A 20,215-nucleotide genomic window follows, 5' to 3' on the forward strand; every position below is an offset into this window, starting at 1 on the left:
GATTGGATAAGCGCCATGTGGGCGGATGTAGAGGTGACGTGACCTACAGAAGGGATTATTTTGTTTATGTCGCCTAATCTGCTCTGTCTGCTATCGACGACGACAACACGGTGGAAGACTTTAGGAAGTACTAGCTACTAATGTTTTACCTACCGACGGCTGGCCATAGTGTAGTCGCCGGGGCACAGAGAACCCGTGTGTGTGTGTTGCGCAGGCTGCGGATTGTGTGTGAGTGAGGGCGAGGATGAGGAGGGTGATGATGCTAGCAGGATGATGAAGAAGCAGTGTCGTGGTGGATGACAACAAGCTGAGAGAGACAGACCAGATGGGGGCGGACGCCAGTAAAGCCAGCAAGGTGAAATAGCAGGACTCTTCCTCTCTCTCAGGTAGTGGGCGACAGGTATACCGCTGCGGGGGGTTCCCTGGACGTCCTTGACGCTGAAACTTCTCTGACTATGACTGCATCAGCATCAGTGAGAGTTGTTGGGGTTTAACTTATTAATTAAACATAAGACACCAGCTCATATAGTTAGCTACTCATACTGTTTCACTCTCAGTGCATGAGATCAGGGCACATATCCACAAAGCATCACACAGTAGAGTGCTGATCTAGGATCTGTCCATGTAATCTTATAATATTATCCTATGTTACATTATTGCAATATGTAGTATATTAACTAGGGGTGTTATTTAGGGTGGCAGGTAGCCTAGTGGTTAGAGCATTGGACTAGTAACTGAAAGGTTGCTAGATCGAATCCCCGAGTTGACAAGGTAAAAATCTGTCCTTCTGCCCCTGAACAGGCAGTTAACCCACTGTTCCTAGGCCGTCATTGAAAATAAGATTTTTTTCTGAACTGACTTGCCTAGTTAAATAAGGTAAACATTTTGTAATTTTTTAAAGGTTGCTTGCTTAGTTAAATAACGGTACAAATAAAAACAAAAGCAAAAATAAATAAAACATTCAGATGTAGCCTTCCCAGTAATAGTGTGATAATAACAGTATGTGGCCTGGTCGTGTTGTTCTGGATGGATGATGGCTCTGTTCTCTACAGATTATAATACTCACATCATGAATGAACATACAACTGTAATGCGCAGAACGCTTAGCCTACATTAATCTGCTGTGCATATATATATATATATATATATATATATATATATATATATATATATATATATATATATATATATATATATACAGTGCCTTGCGAAAGTATTCGGCCCCCTTGAACTTTGCGACCTTTTGCCACATTTCAGGCTTCAAACATAAAGATATAAAACTGTATTTTTTTGTGAAGAATCAACAACAAGTGGGACACAATCATGAAGTGGAACGACATTTATTGGATATTTCAAACTTTTTTAACAAATCAAAAACTGAAAAATTGGGCGTGCAAAATTATTCAGCCCCCTTAAGTTAATACTTTGTAGCGCCACCTTTTGCTGCGATTACAGCTGTAAGTCGCTTGGGGTATGTCTCTATCAGTTTTGCACATCGAGAGACTGAATTTTTTTCCCATTCCTCCTTGCAAAACAGCTCGAGCTCAGTGAGGTTGGATGGAGAGCATTTGTGAACAGCAGTTTTCAGTTCTTTCCACAGATTCTCGATTGGATTCAGGTCTGGACTTTGACTTGGCCATTCTAACACCTGGATATGTTTATTTTTGAACCATTCCATTGTAGATTTTGCTTTATGTTTTGGATCATTGTCTTGTTGGAAGACAAATCTCCGTCCCAGTCTCAGGTCTTTTGCAGACTCCATCAGGTTTTCTTCCAGAATGGTCCTGTATTTGGCTCCATCCATCTTCCCATCAATTTTAACCATCTTCCCTGTCCCTGCTGAAGAAAAGCAGGCCCAAACCATGATGCTGCCACCACCATGTTTGACAGTGGGGTTGGTGTGTTCAGCTGTGTTGCTTTTACGCCAAACATAACGTTTTGCATTGTTGCCAAAAAGTTCAATTTTGGTTTCATCTGACCAGAGCACCTTCTTCCACATGTTGGTGTTTCCTCCGGCGCATTGGTGCGGCTGGCTTCCGGGTTGGATGTGCGCTGTGTTAAGAAGCAGTTGGGTTGTGTATCGGAGGACGCATGGCTTTCAACCTTCGTCTCTCCCGAGCCCGTACGGGAGTTGTAGCGATGAGACAAGATAGTAGCTACTACAACAATTGGATACCACAAAATTGGGGAGAAAAAGGGGTAAAATTCACAAAAAAAAAAAACTATGAAATAACACATATGGAATCATGTAGTAACCAAAAAAACTGTTAAACAAAACAAAATATATTTTATATTTGAGATTCTTCAAATTGCCACAGCTTTGCACACTATAGGCATTCCCTCAATTAGCATCACCTGGAATGCCTTTCCAAAAGTTTGAAGGAGTTCCCACATATGCTGAGCACTTGTTGGCTGCTTTTCCTTCACTCTGCGGTCCGACTCAACCCAAACCATCTCAATTTGTTTGAGGTTGGGTGATTTGTTTGAGGGCAGGTCATCTGATGCAGCACTCCATTACTCTCCTTCTTGGTAAAATATTTCCAGGCTGTGTTGGGTCATTGTCCTGTTTGAAAAACAAATGATAGTCCCACTAAGCACAAACCAGATGGGATGGCGTATCGCTGCAGAATGCTGTGGTAGCCATGCTAGTTAAGTGTGCCTTGAATTCGAAACAAATCGCAGACAGTGTCACCAGCAAAGCACCCCCAGGCCATAACACCTCCTCCATGCTTCACGGTGGGAAATACACATGCAGAGATCATCTGCTCACCCACAACACGTCTCACAAAGACATGGCGGTTGGAACCTAACATCTCAAATTTGGACTCCAGACCAATAGACAAATTTCCACTGGTCTAATGTCCATTTCTTGTGTTTCTTGGCCCAAGCAAGTCTCTACTTCTTATTGGTGTCTTTTGTAGTGCTTTCTTTACAGCAATTTACAGTCTCCTCTGAACAGTTGATGTTGAGATGTGTCTGTTACTTGAACTATTTCAAATCAAATTCAAATCAAATGTATTTATAAAGCCCTTCTTACATCAGCTGATATCTCAAAGTGCTGTACAGAAACCCAGCCTAAAACCACAAACAGCAAGCAATGCAGGTGTAGAAGCTCTGTGGCTAGGAAAAACTCCCTAGAAAGGCCAAAACCTAGGAAGAAACCTAGAGAGGAACCAGGCTATGAGGGGTGGCCAGTCCTCTTCTGGCTGTGCCGGGTGGAGATTATAACAGAACATGGCCAAGACGTTCAAATGTTCATAGATGACCAGCAGGGTCATGTAGGCTGCAATTTGGGCTGCAATTTCTCAGGCTGGTAACTCTATTTGAAGAAACTTTCAAAGTTCTTGAAATGTTACGCTTTGACTGACCTTCATGTCTTAAACTAATGGACTGTCATTTCTCTTTGCTTATTTGAGCTGTTCGTGCCATAATATGGACTTGGTCTTTTACCAAGTAGGGCTATCTTCTGAATACCACCCCTACCTTGTCACAACACAACTGATTGGCTCAAATGCATTAAGAAGAAAATAAATTCCACAAATTAACCAAGAGTGTGGAAAGCTGTCATCAAGGCAAAGGGTGGTTACTTTGAAGAATCTGAAATATAAAATATATTTTGATTTGTTTAACACTTTTTTGGTTACTACATGATTCCATATGTGTTATTTCATAGTTTTGATGTCTGCAGTATTTTTCTACAATGTAGAAAATAGTCCAAATAAAGAAAAACTCTTGAATGAGTAGGTGTCATTATGAAACGTTTGACCGGTAGTGATCATGTTACGTTAATTTGTATTATTAACCTTATAAACTGCACACCAAAAACCCTGTTGTTTTGAAGTGGCCATAAATCACTCATCGATTTAGCGGAGGGATATGCGTTGTTGAAACTACCACAACTCAAAAACCCTGTGGAAACTGGAGATAGTTACCCTGGTTGGAAGACAACCTGCAGAACATTTTGGAATGTTGCATTTTGAAACGGGGGTCACCAAAACAGAAAGAGAAACGCCAATCACTCATTGCGCCAGTGGGGGGGGGATGAGGTTGCACGTCCTGCTAAAACTAACACAGCTCAGAAACCACACAGAATCTGGGAATAATGTGTACTTCACAGGTTAGAGAACAACTGGTAGAAGACAGCTAGCTGCATTTTGAAGTGTTGCATTTTGATTCAAGTGGGTTGACAACGTGGTAACTGTAATTGTTTGTTAATCCCATCAATATCACGCTGAAACCAATAGAACAGGGGGAAACAGTTGGGGGGTAGCGCTGCTTCAACTAACGCTATTCAAAGGCCACACGGAAACTTGGAATAACCTATACATGGTTGGTTAAATGAGAACTTGTATGAGGCATGCAACCTTCCCAAGTGCTCCCATGTCACCTCGCTCATCCGCACACTCCACTGGCTTCCTGAAGAATCTCACATCCACTACAAGACCGTGGTGCTTACCTACGGAGCAGTTGCATCCCACTGCTGGCTTGCTTCTGAAGCTAAGCAGGGTTGGTCCTGGTTGGTCCCTGGATGGGAGACCAGATGCTGCTGGAAGTGATGTTGGAGGGCCTGTAAGGAGGGACTCTTTCCTCTGGTCTAAAAAATTCCCCAGGGCAGTTATTGGGACATTGCTCTGTGTAGGGTGCTGTCTTTCAGATGGGATGTTAACCCTGGTGTCCTGACTCTTTGTGGTCAGAGTAGGGGTGTTAACCCTGGTGTCCTGACTCTCTGTGGTCAGAGTAGGGGTGTTAACCCTGGTGTCCTGACTCTCTGTGGTCAGAGTAGGGGTGTTAACCCTGGTGTCCTGACTCTCTGTGGTCAGAGTAGGGGTGTTAACCCTGGTGTCCTGACTCTCTGTGGTCAGAGTAGGGGTGTTAACCCTGGTGTCCTGACTCTATGTGGTCAGAGTAGGGGTGTTAACCCTGGTGTCCTGGCTAAATTCCCAAACTGTCCCTCATACCATGATGGTCACCTAATCATCCCCAACTTCCAATTGGCTCATTCATCCCCCCTCCGAAGGGGATTGTGGTAGGGTAGCCTCTACTACGCGTGATAAACATTTTGTCAGATCTATAGAAACGGGCTTGGGGGCCAAGTTTACGGCTGTTTGGAATTGATTCTATGTCTCCTCCCCATTATGTCTCATACCTACCCCCCTCGTCCTCTCTCCACCCCCTCCTCTCTCCACCCCCTCCACAGAGACCCCCAGCAGGGTCAGGGGAAAGAGAAGAGACTCAATGTTCTACAGGATGGAGAGGATTATTTTCCTCCGTTGGTCTGTCCATCCCTGCAAGCCTCTGTCGCCTGGCCCCTCCCACCCTGCGGCTCGGCCATCGGAGGATGATCAGAGATAAGGCCCCGCCTATCCCGGACCAGGTGTTAGGGGGAGGAGGGCCAGATAGACTGAGAGCAGAGTGGAGTCTGCCTGGCTTTATATCCATGTTCCTCCCTGAGTTCCCTCACAGAGCTGTACCAGGACATCAACACTTCCAGGTAGGACAAGCACACACACAGACAGACACACACACACACAGACAGACACACACACACACACACACAGGCACACACATTGACCAGACCCACACACTGGGCACATTGACCAGACCCACACACTGGGCACATTGACCAGACCCACACACTGGGCACATTGACCAGACCCACACACTGGGCACATTGACCAGACCCACACACTGGGCACATTGACCAGACCCACACACTGGGCACATTGACCAGACCCACACACTGGGCACATTGACCAGACTCACACACTGGGCACATTGACCAGACTCACACACTGGGCACATTGACCAGACCCACACACTGGGCACATTGACCAGACCCACACACTGGGCACATTGACCAGACCCACACACTGGGCACATTGACCAGACCCACACACTGGGCACATTGACCAGACCCACACACTGGGCACATTGACCAGACTCACACACTGGGCACATTGACCAGACTCACACACTGGGCACATTGACCAGACCCACACACTGGGCACATTGACCAGACTCACACACTGGGCACATTGACCAGACTCACACACTGGGCACATTGACCAGACCCACACACTGGGCACATTGACCAGACCCACACACTGGGCACATTGACCAGACCCACACACTGGGCACATTGACCAGACCCACACACTGGGCACATTGACCAGACCCACACACTGGGCACATTGACCAGACCCACACACTGGGCACATTGACCAGACCCACACACTGGGCACATTGACCAGACCCACACACTGGGCACATTGACCAGACCCACACACTGGGCACATTGACCAGACCCACGGGGTGAAATCCCTAAAGTGCCGTCTCGGTTCATAGCCAAACGACCTTTTAGGCAGTTCTGTGAGCAGACATTCCTGTATGAACGTTATACATGTAACTAGGAGAGGAGGGCCCTTATTACAGATATCGAAGAGGATTTCTCCTATTTTCATTCCATGTTTTCTACTATCTGTGATAAACACGCCCCTCTCAAAAAGTACTGGGTAAGAGGTAGAGACAATCCCTGGTTTACAGGGGAATTATCTGATTTGATCCAGAAATACACAATGGGCCAAAGCCAGAAAGGGTAATTCCCAGGCTGAATGGCAGTTATTCAGGGTACTGAGATACGGAAATGTAAAAAAGCTTCTATTATGAATCTACCAAGGCAAACCTCAATAACGAAATGATTGAAAACCATTAAATCCATGAATGCGAACACAAACTGGTCTCCTGCTAAAATTGTCCTCAGATTCAATGGATGTGGCAGACAAGAATAAACTGCTTGCCATGTTTAATGAGCATTTTGTTAAAGCTGGGTATTTATTTGACAATGAACTCAATCCTAACATCTCGAATGAGTCTGTGAATGAAATTGCCGCATGCTGGTCTATGGTTCATCTATTTCCTTTTACAGAGATTGAGTTTTCAGAAGTTGTAAAGGCACTCAAATCTATTGATATAAAGTAAGCAGCTGGTCCGGATCAATTAAACCCTTATTTAAACAAACAAATGGTGCAGAGATCATTGCTGATCCTCACTCATATTGTAACATATCCACCAGGAAGCAGGTGTAGAAGGGACCGATACAGATGAACAAACAGGAGAAGCGTACTGAACGTGAGAGAGAACAATACCACCTTCAACACTGTTGACCATGCTCTGCTGTTGACCATGCCCTGTTGTTGGCCTTCAACACTGTTGACCACGCCCTGCTGTTGTATAGACTAAAAAAGGTTGGTTTAAGTGTTGATGGGTTGGATTGGTTCCAGAACTACCTTTCTGACAGAACACAGTGTGTAGCTCAGGAGTTTACAAGGCTTACAAAAGGAGTTCCCCAGGGCTCCATTTTAGGTCCGATCCTTTTTACACTGTATATGAATGATAAAGGGAAGACTGTTGACTCTGCAAATCTCCATCTGTATGCCGATGACACAATTATTGATTCTAGAGCATCTAATATTGATAAAGCTTTTCAGGACTTACAGTTGGCCTTTGATGTTATTCAAAGGCAGCTTATTTGGAAATTGAAAACAAAATGTAATAGTTTTCTCTTCTCTGGAAGTAGACAGATGGAGTCAATTGCAGATTTGAACTATAAATGGCCAGCTGTCACGCCCTGGCCATAGAGAGGCTTTTATTCTCTATTTTGGTGATTAGGTTGGGCATTCTAGTTTCTTTATTTCTATGTTTTCTGTCTATCGTTGTCTCTGATTAAGAATCATACTTAGGCAGCTTTTTCCCACCTGTGGTTTGTGGGTAGTTGTTTTCTGTTTTGTGTTTCTGCACCAGACAGAACTGTTTTGTTCCACTTTGTTTGTTTTGTTTCAGTGTTCAGTTTGAATAAATAATCATGAAGACGTACCACGCTGCGCTGCGGTCCTCTTCTTCAGACGAGCGTTACACCAGCAAATTGATAGGGTGACCTCCTATAAGTATCTCGGGATTTGGTTAGATGGCTTGGGCATCTGGTGACTACAGTTCATCCATCTAATGCCCTGGGCGTTGTGCCTAAAAAAACAGACCTTAGCCGTGGTAAATTGGCCATATACCACACCTCCTCTGGCCTTATTGCTTAATTATAAAACCATGATATCTTGAACGTCATTGTTATGTAGTAATATGCACGGGTGTGATCGTTGTATGAATGAATCACAAGCCTAACCCTAATGCGGTGTTATCTTCAAAGTAAAACACCACTATTATGGCTATTAATCAGTCTTAAACAGTCAGTAAAATAGGGTATTTAGCTATCCTAAAGGATCGTAGCCTGTATCACCAAGCAATATGACCGTAGGATTATTCTTCTGGTTCATTCATGAACAGGTGGTGAGGAGATCCATTCTGTTACTTGTTATTCGTGTCAGTTGGAACACTGAATACCCAGCACTAGTTGCTCACGCTGCTTTGGTGGCTAGAGTGGTAACAGACGTGCTCGATGGAATGCGTTATCACGTGATGTTGCCAGGTCGGCAGCTGCCTTTGGATTAGGACCTCTGTTAGGAAACAGACACAGTCCTTAGCCCGTCCTGGCGAGGGTGGAGCCACTGGGCAGCACAATGCAACGCACCCTGGACTGAGCAGGCAAATAGGAGAACATGTGGTGGACCCTCTGTTAAATGACACATTTATTGAGGTAGAAATATGATCAATGGCTCGTTGGAGAGAGAAGATAACCTCCCGCCAGTATTGTAATCTGACATGTATGACAGACGTTTTCACCATCTAGAAGTTGTATTTCTATGAACTGCCAGTGTAGCGAGAGAGACCTTTACCACACAGTTCTACGTCGTACATTTCTGCCTGCCTGAACGGCAAGAGCTCAGGTGAAAACACGAGACGACCCTGAGGATGGACAGAACATCACTCATCAACTAAATAACAGTCAACACTCCTTCCTTTAATATGACCTTAATGGATTGTAAATAAGTCAGTTGACTGTCCGAGGATGGAACTACCACATGAGTCGCAAAACATCTTCACGTCGCTACGGCGACCGCGCAAACTAGCCACGCTAGTCCTGTTCGTTAGCTTTCTGCTTACCAGCTCGAACAAAAAATGACACGATGGTAATGACAGCTAACGAACTTCCGTACATCGCGGTGTTCCGTACACTTTACCTTATTTTAGCGCCATCGCGACACGTCACAATGTAACATACAGCATCATTACCATGTCAATACTATTACTATTACCATACTATTACTATTACTATTACCATGTCAATCAACACTTGAATAGAAACGTAGTTTACACCCCGGATATTAATGCCAACATAGTCTCTACAGTCCCATTAGTTTTCATTACAGCCTGGATATGAATGCCAACATAGTCTCTACAGTCCCATTAGTTTTCATTACAGCCTGGATATGAATGCCAACATAGTCTCTACAGTCCCATTAGTTTTCATCACAGCCTGGATATTAATGCCAACATAGTCTCTACAGTCCCATTAGTTTTCATTACAGCCTGGATATGAATGCCAACAGTCTCTACAGTCCCATTAGTTTTCATTACAGCCTGGATATGAATGCCAACAGTCTCTACAGTCCCATTAGTTTTCATTACAGCCTGGATATTAATGCCAACAGTCTCTACAGTCCCATTAGTTTTCATTACAGAGGCCATTACTATTTCTCTCTATTGAAACCAGACCCTAGACACTGTAGGGTTTTGGAGACTCTTCCCACCTCCTCTCTCTTGTTCCAGGTGTTGGGATATATCGCCAAAGGATCCTTTGGTCCCATTCTGAAGGTGAAGGACAAGGCCAAGCAGAAAACCTACGCTGTCAAGGTAACCCTCCAATAGCACTTTACACTCGCATGCATATCATATACACTACAGACCAAAAGTATGTGGACACCTGTTCATCAAACATCTCATTCCAAAATCATGGGCATTAATATGGAGTTGGTCCCCCTTTGCTGCTATAACAGCCTTCACTCCTCTGGGAAGGCTTTCCACTAGATGTTGGAACATTGCTGCTATAACAGCCTCCACTCTTCTGGGAAGGCTTTCCACTAGATGTTGGAACATTGCTGCTATAACAGCCTCCACTCTTCTGGGAAGGCTTTCCACTAGATGTTGGAACATTGCTGCTATAACAGCCTCCACTCTTCTGGGAAGGCTTTCCACTAGATGTTGGAACATTGCTGTCGGGACTTGCTTCCATTCAGCCAGTAGAGCATTAGTGAGGTCGGTCACTGATGTGGGGCGATTAGGACTGGCTCGCAGTCGGTGTTCCAATTCACCCCAAAGGTGTTTGATGGGGTTGAGGTCAGGGCTCTGTGCAGGCCAGTCAAGTTCTTCCACACCGATCTCGACAAATAATTTCTATATTTTTTTATTTTACCTTTATTTAACTAGGCAAGTTCTTATTTTAGGAAAATAGGAAAAAAAAAATCTTATTTTCAATGACGGCCTAGGAACAGTGGGTTAACTGCCTGTTCAGGGGCAGAACGACAGATTTGCACCTTATCAGCTCGGGGGTTTGAACTTGCTTTGTCATGCTGAAACAGGAAAGGGCCTTCCCCAAACTGTTGCCACAAAGTTGCAAGCACAAAATAGTCTAAAATAGTAATTGTATGCTGTAGCGTTAAGATTTCCCTTCACTGGAACTAAGAGGCCTGAACCATGAAAAACAGCCCCAGACCATTATTCCTTCTCCACCAAACTTTACAGTTGGCACTATGAATTGGGGCAGGTAGCGTTCTCCTGGCATCTGCCAAACCCCGATTAGTCCGTCAGACTAAGGTGGCATCCTATGCTGGTGCCTCGTTGAAAGTCACTGAGCTCTTCAATAAGGCCATTCTACTGCCAATGTTTGTCTACGGAGATTGCATGGCTGTGTGCTCGATTTTATACACCTGTCGGCAACAGGTGTGGCTGAAATAGCAGAATCCATTAATTTTAAGGGGTGTCCACATACTTTTGTATATATATATAAACTAGCTGAATGGCAGATAACTGGACTGTCTATGAGAAGAATCGCTGTGTACTACATGTTAATGTCATCCCATGCTCACATCATCTGTGTGTGTGTGTGTGTGTGTGTGTGTGTGTGTGTGTGTGTGTGTGTGTGTGTGTGTGTGTGTGTGTGTGTGTGTGTGTGTGTGTCTCTGTGTCTGTGTCTGTGTGTGTTCTCAGGTAATCCCTAAGTCAGAGATCCTGAGGCTGGGCGTTCTGGAACAGTCTAAAGAAGAAGTTATAGTACAGGTGAGAGAGAGAGAGGTCGTGCTCTACAGGTGGGTCAGAGAGAGAGAGAGGTTGTGCTGTACAGGTGGGTCAGAGAGAGAGAGAGAAAGGTCGTGCTCTACAGGTGGGTCAGAGAGAGAGAGAGGTTGTGCTCTACAGGTGGGTCAGAGAGAGAGAGAGAAAGGTCGTGCTCTACAGGTGGGTCAGAGAGAGAGAGAGGTTGTGCTCTACAGGTGGGTCAGAGAGAGAGAGAGGTTGTGCTGTACAGGTGGGTCAGAGAGAGAGAGAGAGAGGTCGTGCTCTACAGGTGGGTCAGAGAGAGAGAGGTCGTGCTCTACAGGTGGGTCAGAGAGAGAGAGGTCGTGCTCTAAAGGTGGGTCAAGAGAGAGAGAGGTCGTGCTCTACAGGTGGGTCAGAGAGAGAGAGAGGTTGTGCTGTACAGGTGGGTCAGAGAGAGAGAGGTTGTGCTGTACAGCTGGGTCAGAGAGAAAGAGGTTGTACTGTACAGGTGGGTCAGAGAGAGAGAGGTCGCGCTCTACAGGTGGGTCAGAGAGAGAGAGAGAGAGAGGTCATGCTCTACAGGTGGGTCAGAGAGAGAGAGGACGTGCTCTACAGGTGGGTCAGAGAGAGAGAGAGAGGTCATGCTCTACAGGTGGGTCAGAGAGAGAGAGAGAGAGAGGTCATGCTCTACAGGTGGGTCAGAGAGAGAGAGAGGACGTGCTGTACAGATGGGTCAGAGAGAGAGAGAGAGAGAGGTCATGCTCTTCAGGTGGGTCGGATGCTGTATATGTGTTGTAGAGTGCTGTCTGTACTTGTTGCACTAGCCGTTACTAGTTAGACACACTGTATACTGGTTTAGACAGGGTCATGGGTCGTGACTAGCTACACACACTGTTATAGTGGTTTAGACAGGGTTGTGGGTCGTTACTAGTTATACACATTTATAGTGGTTTAGACAGAGTCGTGGGTCGTGACTAGCTATACACACTGTTATAGTGGTTTAGACAGGGTCGTGCTAGCTATACACGCTGTTATAGTGGTTTAGACAGGGTCGTTACTAGCTATACACACTGTATACTGGTTTAGACAGGGTCGTGGGTCGTTACTAGCTATACACACTGTATACTGGTTTAGACAGGGTCGTGGGTCGAGACTAGCTATACACACTGTTATAGTGGTTTAGACAGGGTCGTGCTAGCTATACACGCTGTTATAGTGGTTTAGACAGGGTCGTGACTAGCTATACACACTGTTATACTGCTGATACTCGCTGTTTATTATCTATACATAGTCACTTTACCCCTACCTACATGTACAAGTACCTCGAGCGTTATCAGTTGGTTTCGGGTTTTCGTCATTGATTATTTGGACGAGTCAGGATTGGTGAAAGGAGGTGCTTAAACTGGGGCGGTGATTTCAACCCCGTGTGTGGATGATAAACGCTTTCTACTAGATTCCACAGCCACAAAGTCAGAATTGGCTGCATTGTAACGTTCGTCGTCCTCGTCTGAGGAGGAGTAGGAGAGATCGGACCAACATGCAGCGTGGTGCGTGTCCATGTTAATTTATTCAACAGAACACTAAACAAAGTAACAACGGAGAAACGAAACAGTTCTGAAAGGTGACAGACACTAAACAGAAAACATTCACCCACAAAACACAGGTGGGAAAAGGCTACCTAAGTATGATTCTCAATCAGAGACAACTAACGACACCTGCCTCTGATTGAGAACCATACCAGGCCAAACACATAAACACAACCTAGAAAAACGAACATAGACTGCCCACCCCAACTCACCAACTAACACGAAGACAAAACAAAGGAACTAAGATCAGAACGTGAATATTTTTTTGCTTTTTGTTATTTGTTCATGATAAACACGGTAGAGGTGTTGTTCATGATAAACACGGTAGAGGTGTTGTTCATGATAAACACGGTAGAGGTGTTGTTCATGATAAACACGGTAGAGGTGTTGTTCATGATAAACACGGTAGAGGTGTTGTTCATGATAAACATAGTAGAGGTGTTGTTCATGATAAACACGGTAGAGGTGTTGTTCATGATAAACACGGTAGAGGTGTTGTTCATGATAAACACGGTAGAGGTGTTGTTCATGATAAACACGGTAGAGGTGTTGTTCATGATAAACACAGTAGAGGTGTTGTTCATGATAAACACGGTAGAGGTGTTGTTCATGATAAACACGGTAGAGGTGTTGTTCATGATAAACACGGTAGAGGTGTTGTTCGTGATAAACACGGTAGAGGTGTTGTTCGTGATAAACACGGTAGAGGTGTTGTTCATGATAAACACGGTAGAGGTGTTGTTCATGATAAACACGGTAGAGGTGTTGTTCATGATAAACACGGTAGAGGTGTTGTTCATGATAAACACGGTAGAGGTGTTGTTCATGATAAACACGGTAGAGGTGTTGTTCATGATAAACACGGTAGAGGTGTTGTTCATGATAAACACGGTAGAGGTGTTGTTCATGATAAACACGGTAGAGGTGTTGTTCATGATAAACACGGTAGAGGTGTTGTTCATGATAAACACGGTAGAGGTGTTGTTCATGATAAACATAGTAGAGGTGTTGTTCATGATAAACACGGTAGAGGTGTTGTTCATGATAAACATAGTAGAGGTGTTGTTCATGATAAACACGGTAGAGGTGTTGTTCATGATAAACACGGTAGAGGTGTTGTTCATGATAAACACAGTAGAGGTGTTGTTCATGATAAACACAGGTGAAACACACAGTGGAGGTGTTGTTCATGATAAACACAGGTGAAACACACAGTGGAGGTGTTGTTCATGATAAACACGGTAGAGGTGTTGTTCATGATAAACACAGTAGAGGTGTTGTTCATGATAAACACAGTAGAGGTGTTGTTCATGATAAACACGGTAGAGGTGTTGTTCATGATAAACACGGTAGAGGTGTTGTTCATGATAAACACGGTAGAGGTGTTGTTCATGATAAACACGGTAGAGGTGTTGTTCGTGATAAACACGGTAGAGGTGTTGTTCATGATAAACACGGTAGAGGTGTTGTTCATGATAAACACGGTAGAGGTGTTGTTCATGATAAACATAGTAGAGGTGTTGTTCATGATAAACACGGTAGAGGTGTTGTTCATGATAAACACGGTAGAGGTGTTGTTCATGATAAACACGGTAGAGGTGTTGTTCGTGATAAACACAGTAGAGGTGTTGTTCATGATAAACATAGTAGAGGTGTTGTTCATGATAAACACGGTAGAGGTGTTGTTCATGATAAACACGGTAGAGGTGTTGTTCATGATAAACACGGTAGAGGTGTTGTTCATGATAAACACGGTAGAGGTGTTGTTCATGATAAACACGGTAGAGGTGTTGTTCATGATAAACACGGTAGAGGTGTTGTTCATGATAAACACGGTAGAGGTGTTGTTCATGATAAACACAGTAGAGGTGTTGTTCATGATAAACACGGTAGAGGTGTTGTTCATGATAAACACGGTAGAGGTGTTGTTCATGATAAACACGGTAGAGGTGTTGTTCATGATAAACACGGTAGAGGTGTTGTTCATGATAAACACGGTAGAGGTGTTGTTCATGATAAACACGGTAGAGGTGTTGTTCATGATAAACATAGTAGAGGTGTTGTTCATGATAAACACGGTAGAGGTGTTGTTCATGATAAACATAGTAGAGGTGTTGTTCATGATAAACACGGTAGAGGTGTTGTTCATGATAAACACGGTAGAGGTGTTGTTCATGATAAACACAGTAGAGGTGTTGTTCATGATAAACACAGGTGAAACACACAGTGGAGGTGTTGTTCATGATAAACACAGGTGAAACACACAGTGGAGGTGTTGTTCATGATAAACACAGTAGAGGTGTTGTTCATGATAAACACGGTAGAGGTGTTGTTCATGATAAACACAGTAGAGGTGTTGTTCATGATAAACACGGTAGAGGTGTTGTTCATGATAAACACGGTAGAGGTGTTGTTCATGATAAACACGGTAGAGGTGTTGTTCATGATAAACACGGTAGAGGTGTTGTTCATGATAAACACGGTAGAGGTGTTGTTCATGATAAACATAGTAGAGGTGTTGTTCATGATAAACACGGTAGAGGTGTTGTTCATGATAAACACGGTAGAGGTGTTGTTCATGATAAACACGGTAGAGGTGTTGTTCATGATAAACACGGTAGAGGTGTTGTTCATGATAAACACGGTAGAGGTGTTGTTCATGATAAACACGGTAGAGGTGTTGTTCATGATAAACACGGTAGAGGTGTTGTTCATGATAAACACGGTAGAGGTGTTGTTCATGATAAACACGGTAGAGGTGTTGTTCATGATAAACACGGTAGAGGTGTTGTTCATGATAAACACGGTAGAGGTGTTGTTCATGATAAACATAGTAGAGGTGTTGTTCATGATAAACACGGTAGAGGTGTTGTTCATGATAAACACGGTAGAGTTGTTGTTCATGATAAACACGGTAGAGGTGTTGTTCATGATAAACACGGTAGAGGTGTTGTTCATGATAAACACAGTAGAGGTGTTGTTCATGATAAACACAGTAGAGGTGTTGTTCATGATAAACACAGTAGAGGTGTTGTTCATGATAAACACAGTAGAGGTGTTGTTCATGATAAACACAGTAGAGGTGTTGTTCATGATAAACACAGTAGAGGTGTTGTTCATGATAAACACAGTAGAGGTGTTGTTCATGATAAACATAGTAGAGGTGTTGTTCATGATAAACACAGTAGAGGTGTTGTTCATGATAAACACGGGTGAAACACACAGTAGAGGTGTTGTTCATGATAAACACGGGTGAAACACACAGTAGAGGTGTTGTTCATGATAAACACAGTAGAGGTGTTGTTCATGATAAACACGGGTGAAACACACAGTAGAGGTGTTGTTCATGATAAACACAGTAGAGGTGTTGTTCGTGATAAACACAGTAGAGGTGTTGTTCATGATAAACACAGTAGAGGTGTTGTTCATGATACACATAGTAGAGGTGTTGTTCATGATAAACACGGGTGAAACACACAGTAGAGGTGTTGTTCATGATAAACACATTAGAGGTGTTGTTCATGATAAACACGGGTGAAACACACAGTAGAGGTGTTGTTCATGATAAACACAGTAGAGGTGTTGTTCATGATAAACACGGGTGAAACACACAGTAGAGGTGTTGTTCATGATAAACACGGGTGAAACACACAGTAGAGGTGTTGTTCATGATAAACACATTAGAGGTGTTGTTCATGATAAACACAGTAGAGGTGTTGTTCATGATAAACACGGGTGAAATTAGCAGAAGGAGCACTTTTGACCAAGACTTTCCTTTTGAGAGGGAAACTTTGCTTCCTTCCTTCGCACAACGGTAATCACAATTGTTAGCAACATTTCCCCCCAGAAATAAAACAGGAAATGACAAACTTTCTCGAGAATTTTACTTCACCGAGATTACTCTTAGGCTGACCTGTGACCTTTGTCCTCAGCGTCAGGTGCGTCACCCGTTCGTCCACGACCTTCAGGACTGCTGGCAGACACAGAGACACCTCTACATTAGTGAGTCACACAGGAAGCATCCAGACCTGAACCCCTATAGAACCCTAATGCCCCCAACCCTAAAACCAACCTCACTGTGTCCTTACTCAGACACAGATACACCTCTATATTAGTCACATAGAAACGCCCCACTGCCTCATTATCCCACTGCCCCCCTGCCGTTATCCTCATTATCCCACTGCCCTTAACCTCATTATCCCACTGCCCCCTGCCCTTAACCTCATTATCCCACTACCCCCTGTCGTTATCCTCATTATCCCACTGTCCCACTGCCCTTAACCTCATTATCCTACTGCCCCCTGCCGTTATCCTCGTTATCCCACTGCCCTTAACCTCATTATCCCACTGCCCCCTGCCGTTATCCTCATTATCCCACTGCCCCCTGCCGTTATCCTCATTATCCCACTGCCCTTAACCTCATTATCCCACTGCCCTTAACCTCATTATCCCACTGTCCCACTGCCCTTAACCTCATTATCCCACTGCCCCACTGCCCTTAACCTCATTATCCCACTGCCCCACTGCCGTTATCCTCATTATCCCACTGCCCCTCTGCCCTTAACCTCATTATCCCTCTGCCCTTAACCTCATTATCCTGCTGCCCTTAACCTCATTATCCCACTGCCCTTAACCTCATTATCCCACTGCCCTTAACCTCATTATCCCACTGCCCCACTGCCGTTAGCCTCATTATCCCACTGCCCTTAACCTCATTATCCCACTGCCCTTAACCTCATTATCCCATTGCCCCACTGCCATTATCTTCATTATCCCACTGCCCTTACCCTCATTATTCCACTGCCCCGCTGCTGTTATCCTCATTATCCCACTGCCCTTATCCTCATTATCCCACTGCCCCGCTGCTGTTAACCTCATTGTCCCACTGCCCTTATCCTCATTATTCCACTGCCCCGCTGCCGTTACCCTCATTATCCCACTGCCCTTAACCTCATTATCCCACTTCCCCACTACCCTTAACCTCATTATCCTACTGTCCTTAACCTCATTATCCCACAGTTCCACTGCCCTTAGCCTCATTATCCCACTGTCCCACTGCCCTTAGCCTCATTATCTCACTATCTCATTATCTCACTGCCCCACTGTCCCTACCCAGACACAGAGACATCTCACATAGAAACCTAAACTCACCCCTCACTCCCCACCAATAACAGACCACACCTGGGAGCTCTTTCCCCCAGCCCAGCTCTAATCCCTCACCCGGAGTCCGTCCCAACATTTAACCCTTCACCTTAAAAACCGTTGCTTGGACACGTTGATGCTCCTGTCTGGTTCCTCTCTAGTTCCCAACCTGTACCTCTCTAGGTCACATCCTGTTCCTCTCTAGGTCACATCCTGTTCCTCTCTAGTTCCCATCCTGTTACTCTCTAGGTCACATCCTGTTCCTTTCTAGGTCACATCCTGTTCCTCTCTAGTTCCCAACCTGTTCCTCTCTAGGTCACATCCTGTTCCTTTCTAGGTCACATCCTGTTCCTCTCTAGTTCCCAACCTGTTCCTCTCTAGTTCCCAACCTGTTCCTCTCTAGGTCTCACCCTGTTCCTCTCTATGTCACATCCTGTTCCTCTCCTGTTAGACAGATCACGTCCCAAATGGAACTCTATTCCCTATGAAGTACACTACTATAGACCAGAGCCCTATGGAGTGCACTACTATAGACCAGAGCCCTATGAAGTACACTACTATAGACCAGAGCCCTATGGAGTGCACTACTATAGATCAGAGCCCTATGGAGTGCACTACTATAGACCAGAGCCCTATGGAGTGCACTACTATAGACCAGAGCCCAATGGAGTACACTACTATAGACCAGAGCCCTATGGAGTGCACTACTATAGACCAGAGCCCTATGGAGTACACTACTATAGACCAGAGCCCTATGGAGTGCACTACTATAGACCAGAGCCCAATGGAGTACACTACTATAGACCAGAGCCCTATGGAGTGCACTACTATAGACCAGAGCCCTATGGAGTACACTACTATAGACCAGAGCCCTATGGAGTGCACTACTATAGACCAGAGCCCTATGGAGTACACTACTATAGACCAGAGCCCTATGGAGTACACTACTATAGACCAGAGCCCTATGGAGTGCCATTTCCCCCCCTTCTCTCTCCTCACCCCTTCCTCCCCCTTCTGAGTCAGAATGTGACCCAGATACTCCCTCCTCTCCCTCTCTCCTCACCCCTTCCTCCCCCTTCTGAGTCAGAATGTGATCCTCCCTCCTCTCCCCCTCTCCCCACCCCTTCCTCCCCCTTCTGAGGCAGAATGTGACCCAGATACTCCCTCCTCTCCCTCTCTCCTCACCCCTCCCCCCCCCCCCTCTGAGTCAGAATGTGACCCAGATCCTCCCTCCTCTCCCCCTCTCTCACTCCTTCCTCCTCCCTCTGAGTTAGAATGTGACCCAGATCCTCCCTCCTCTCCCCCTCTCTCACTCCTTCCTCCTCCCTCTGAGTCAGAATGTGATCCTCCCTCCTCTCCCCCTCTCCTCACCCCTTCCTCCTCCCTCTGAGTCAGAATGTGATCCTCCCTCCTCTCCCCCTCTCCCCACCCCTTCCTCCCCCTTCTGAGTCAGAATGTGACCCAGATACTCCCTCCTCTCCCTCTCTCCTCACCCCTTCCCCCCCCCTCTGAGTCAGAATGTGACCCAGATCCTCCCTCCTCTCCCCCTCTCTCACTCCTTCCTCCTCCCTCTGAGTTAGAATGTGACCCAGATCCTCCCTCCTCTCCCCCTCTCCCCACCCCTTCCTCCCCCTTCTGAGTCAGAATGTGACCCAGATCCTCCCTCCTCCCCCTCTCTCCTCACCCCTTCCTCCCCCTTCTGAGTCAGAATGTGATCCTCCCTCCTCTCCCCCTCTCCTCACCCCCCACTGTGTTTCATCCTAACATGTTGATGCTCTCTCATACTGTGTGTGTCTCTCTAGTGTGTGACTACTGCAGTACCGGGGACTTGTATACATACTGGGTGATGATTGGCCAGTTCAGCGAGGACGCTGTCAGGGTGTTTGCTGCAGAGTTAGGCTGCGCTCTCGGTGAGTACACACACACACACACACACACACACACACACATACATACATACATACATACACACACTCAAACACACACTCATACACACACACACTAGACAGATGCTGACTATGTTGTTTGTCTCCCCAGGGTTCCTCCATGACGTTGGGATCATCCACAGAGATGTGAAGGTAAGAGCTAGAAAGGACATGACATCAGAGCTGTTCCATTCGCCAACCAACTGAACAAAAATAGAAACGCAACATGTAAATCAAATAAGAGATCCCAGAATGTTTCCAGACAGTTTTCTCAAAATGTTTGTGCTCATATTTTTTTTAACATCCCAGTTAGTGAGCATTTTCTCCTTTACCAAGATAATCCATCTACCTGACAGGTGT

General features: G+C 45.2%; 1 protein-coding gene across 2 annotated transcripts in view; it reads left to right on the forward strand.

Moving 5' to 3' along the window:
• Positions 1–20,215, forward strand: part of rskrb (ribosomal protein S6 kinase related b) — a 34,728-nt gene continuing 14,513 nt past the window's right edge. Inside the window, exons 1-7 of one of the 2 annotated variants that reach the window (XM_036967807.2) lie at positions 19–355; positions 5,198–5,491; positions 9,718–9,801; positions 11,155–11,223; positions 16,721–16,790; positions 19,733–19,840; positions 19,968–20,008. In XM_036967807.2, the coding sequence (XP_036823702.1) occupies positions 326–355; positions 5,198–5,491; positions 9,718–9,801; positions 11,155–11,223; positions 16,721–16,790; positions 19,733–19,840; positions 19,968–20,008 (696 nt within the window). In that variant the 5' untranslated portion in view covers positions 19–325. Of the gene's footprint in view, positions 356–5,197; positions 5,492–9,717; positions 9,802–11,154; positions 11,224–16,720; positions 16,791–19,732; positions 19,841–19,967; positions 20,009–20,215 lie in introns of both variants that reach the window. The other variant, XM_090226300.1, reaches the window with a different exon arrangement.

The sequence above is a fragment of the Oncorhynchus mykiss genome, chromosome 29 (assembly GCF_057628025.1).
Source record: "Oncorhynchus mykiss isolate SJ-2025 chromosome 29, ASM5762802v1, whole genome shotgun sequence".
NCBI classification, from domain to species: Eukaryota; Metazoa; Chordata; class Actinopteri; order Salmoniformes; family Salmonidae; genus Oncorhynchus; species Oncorhynchus mykiss.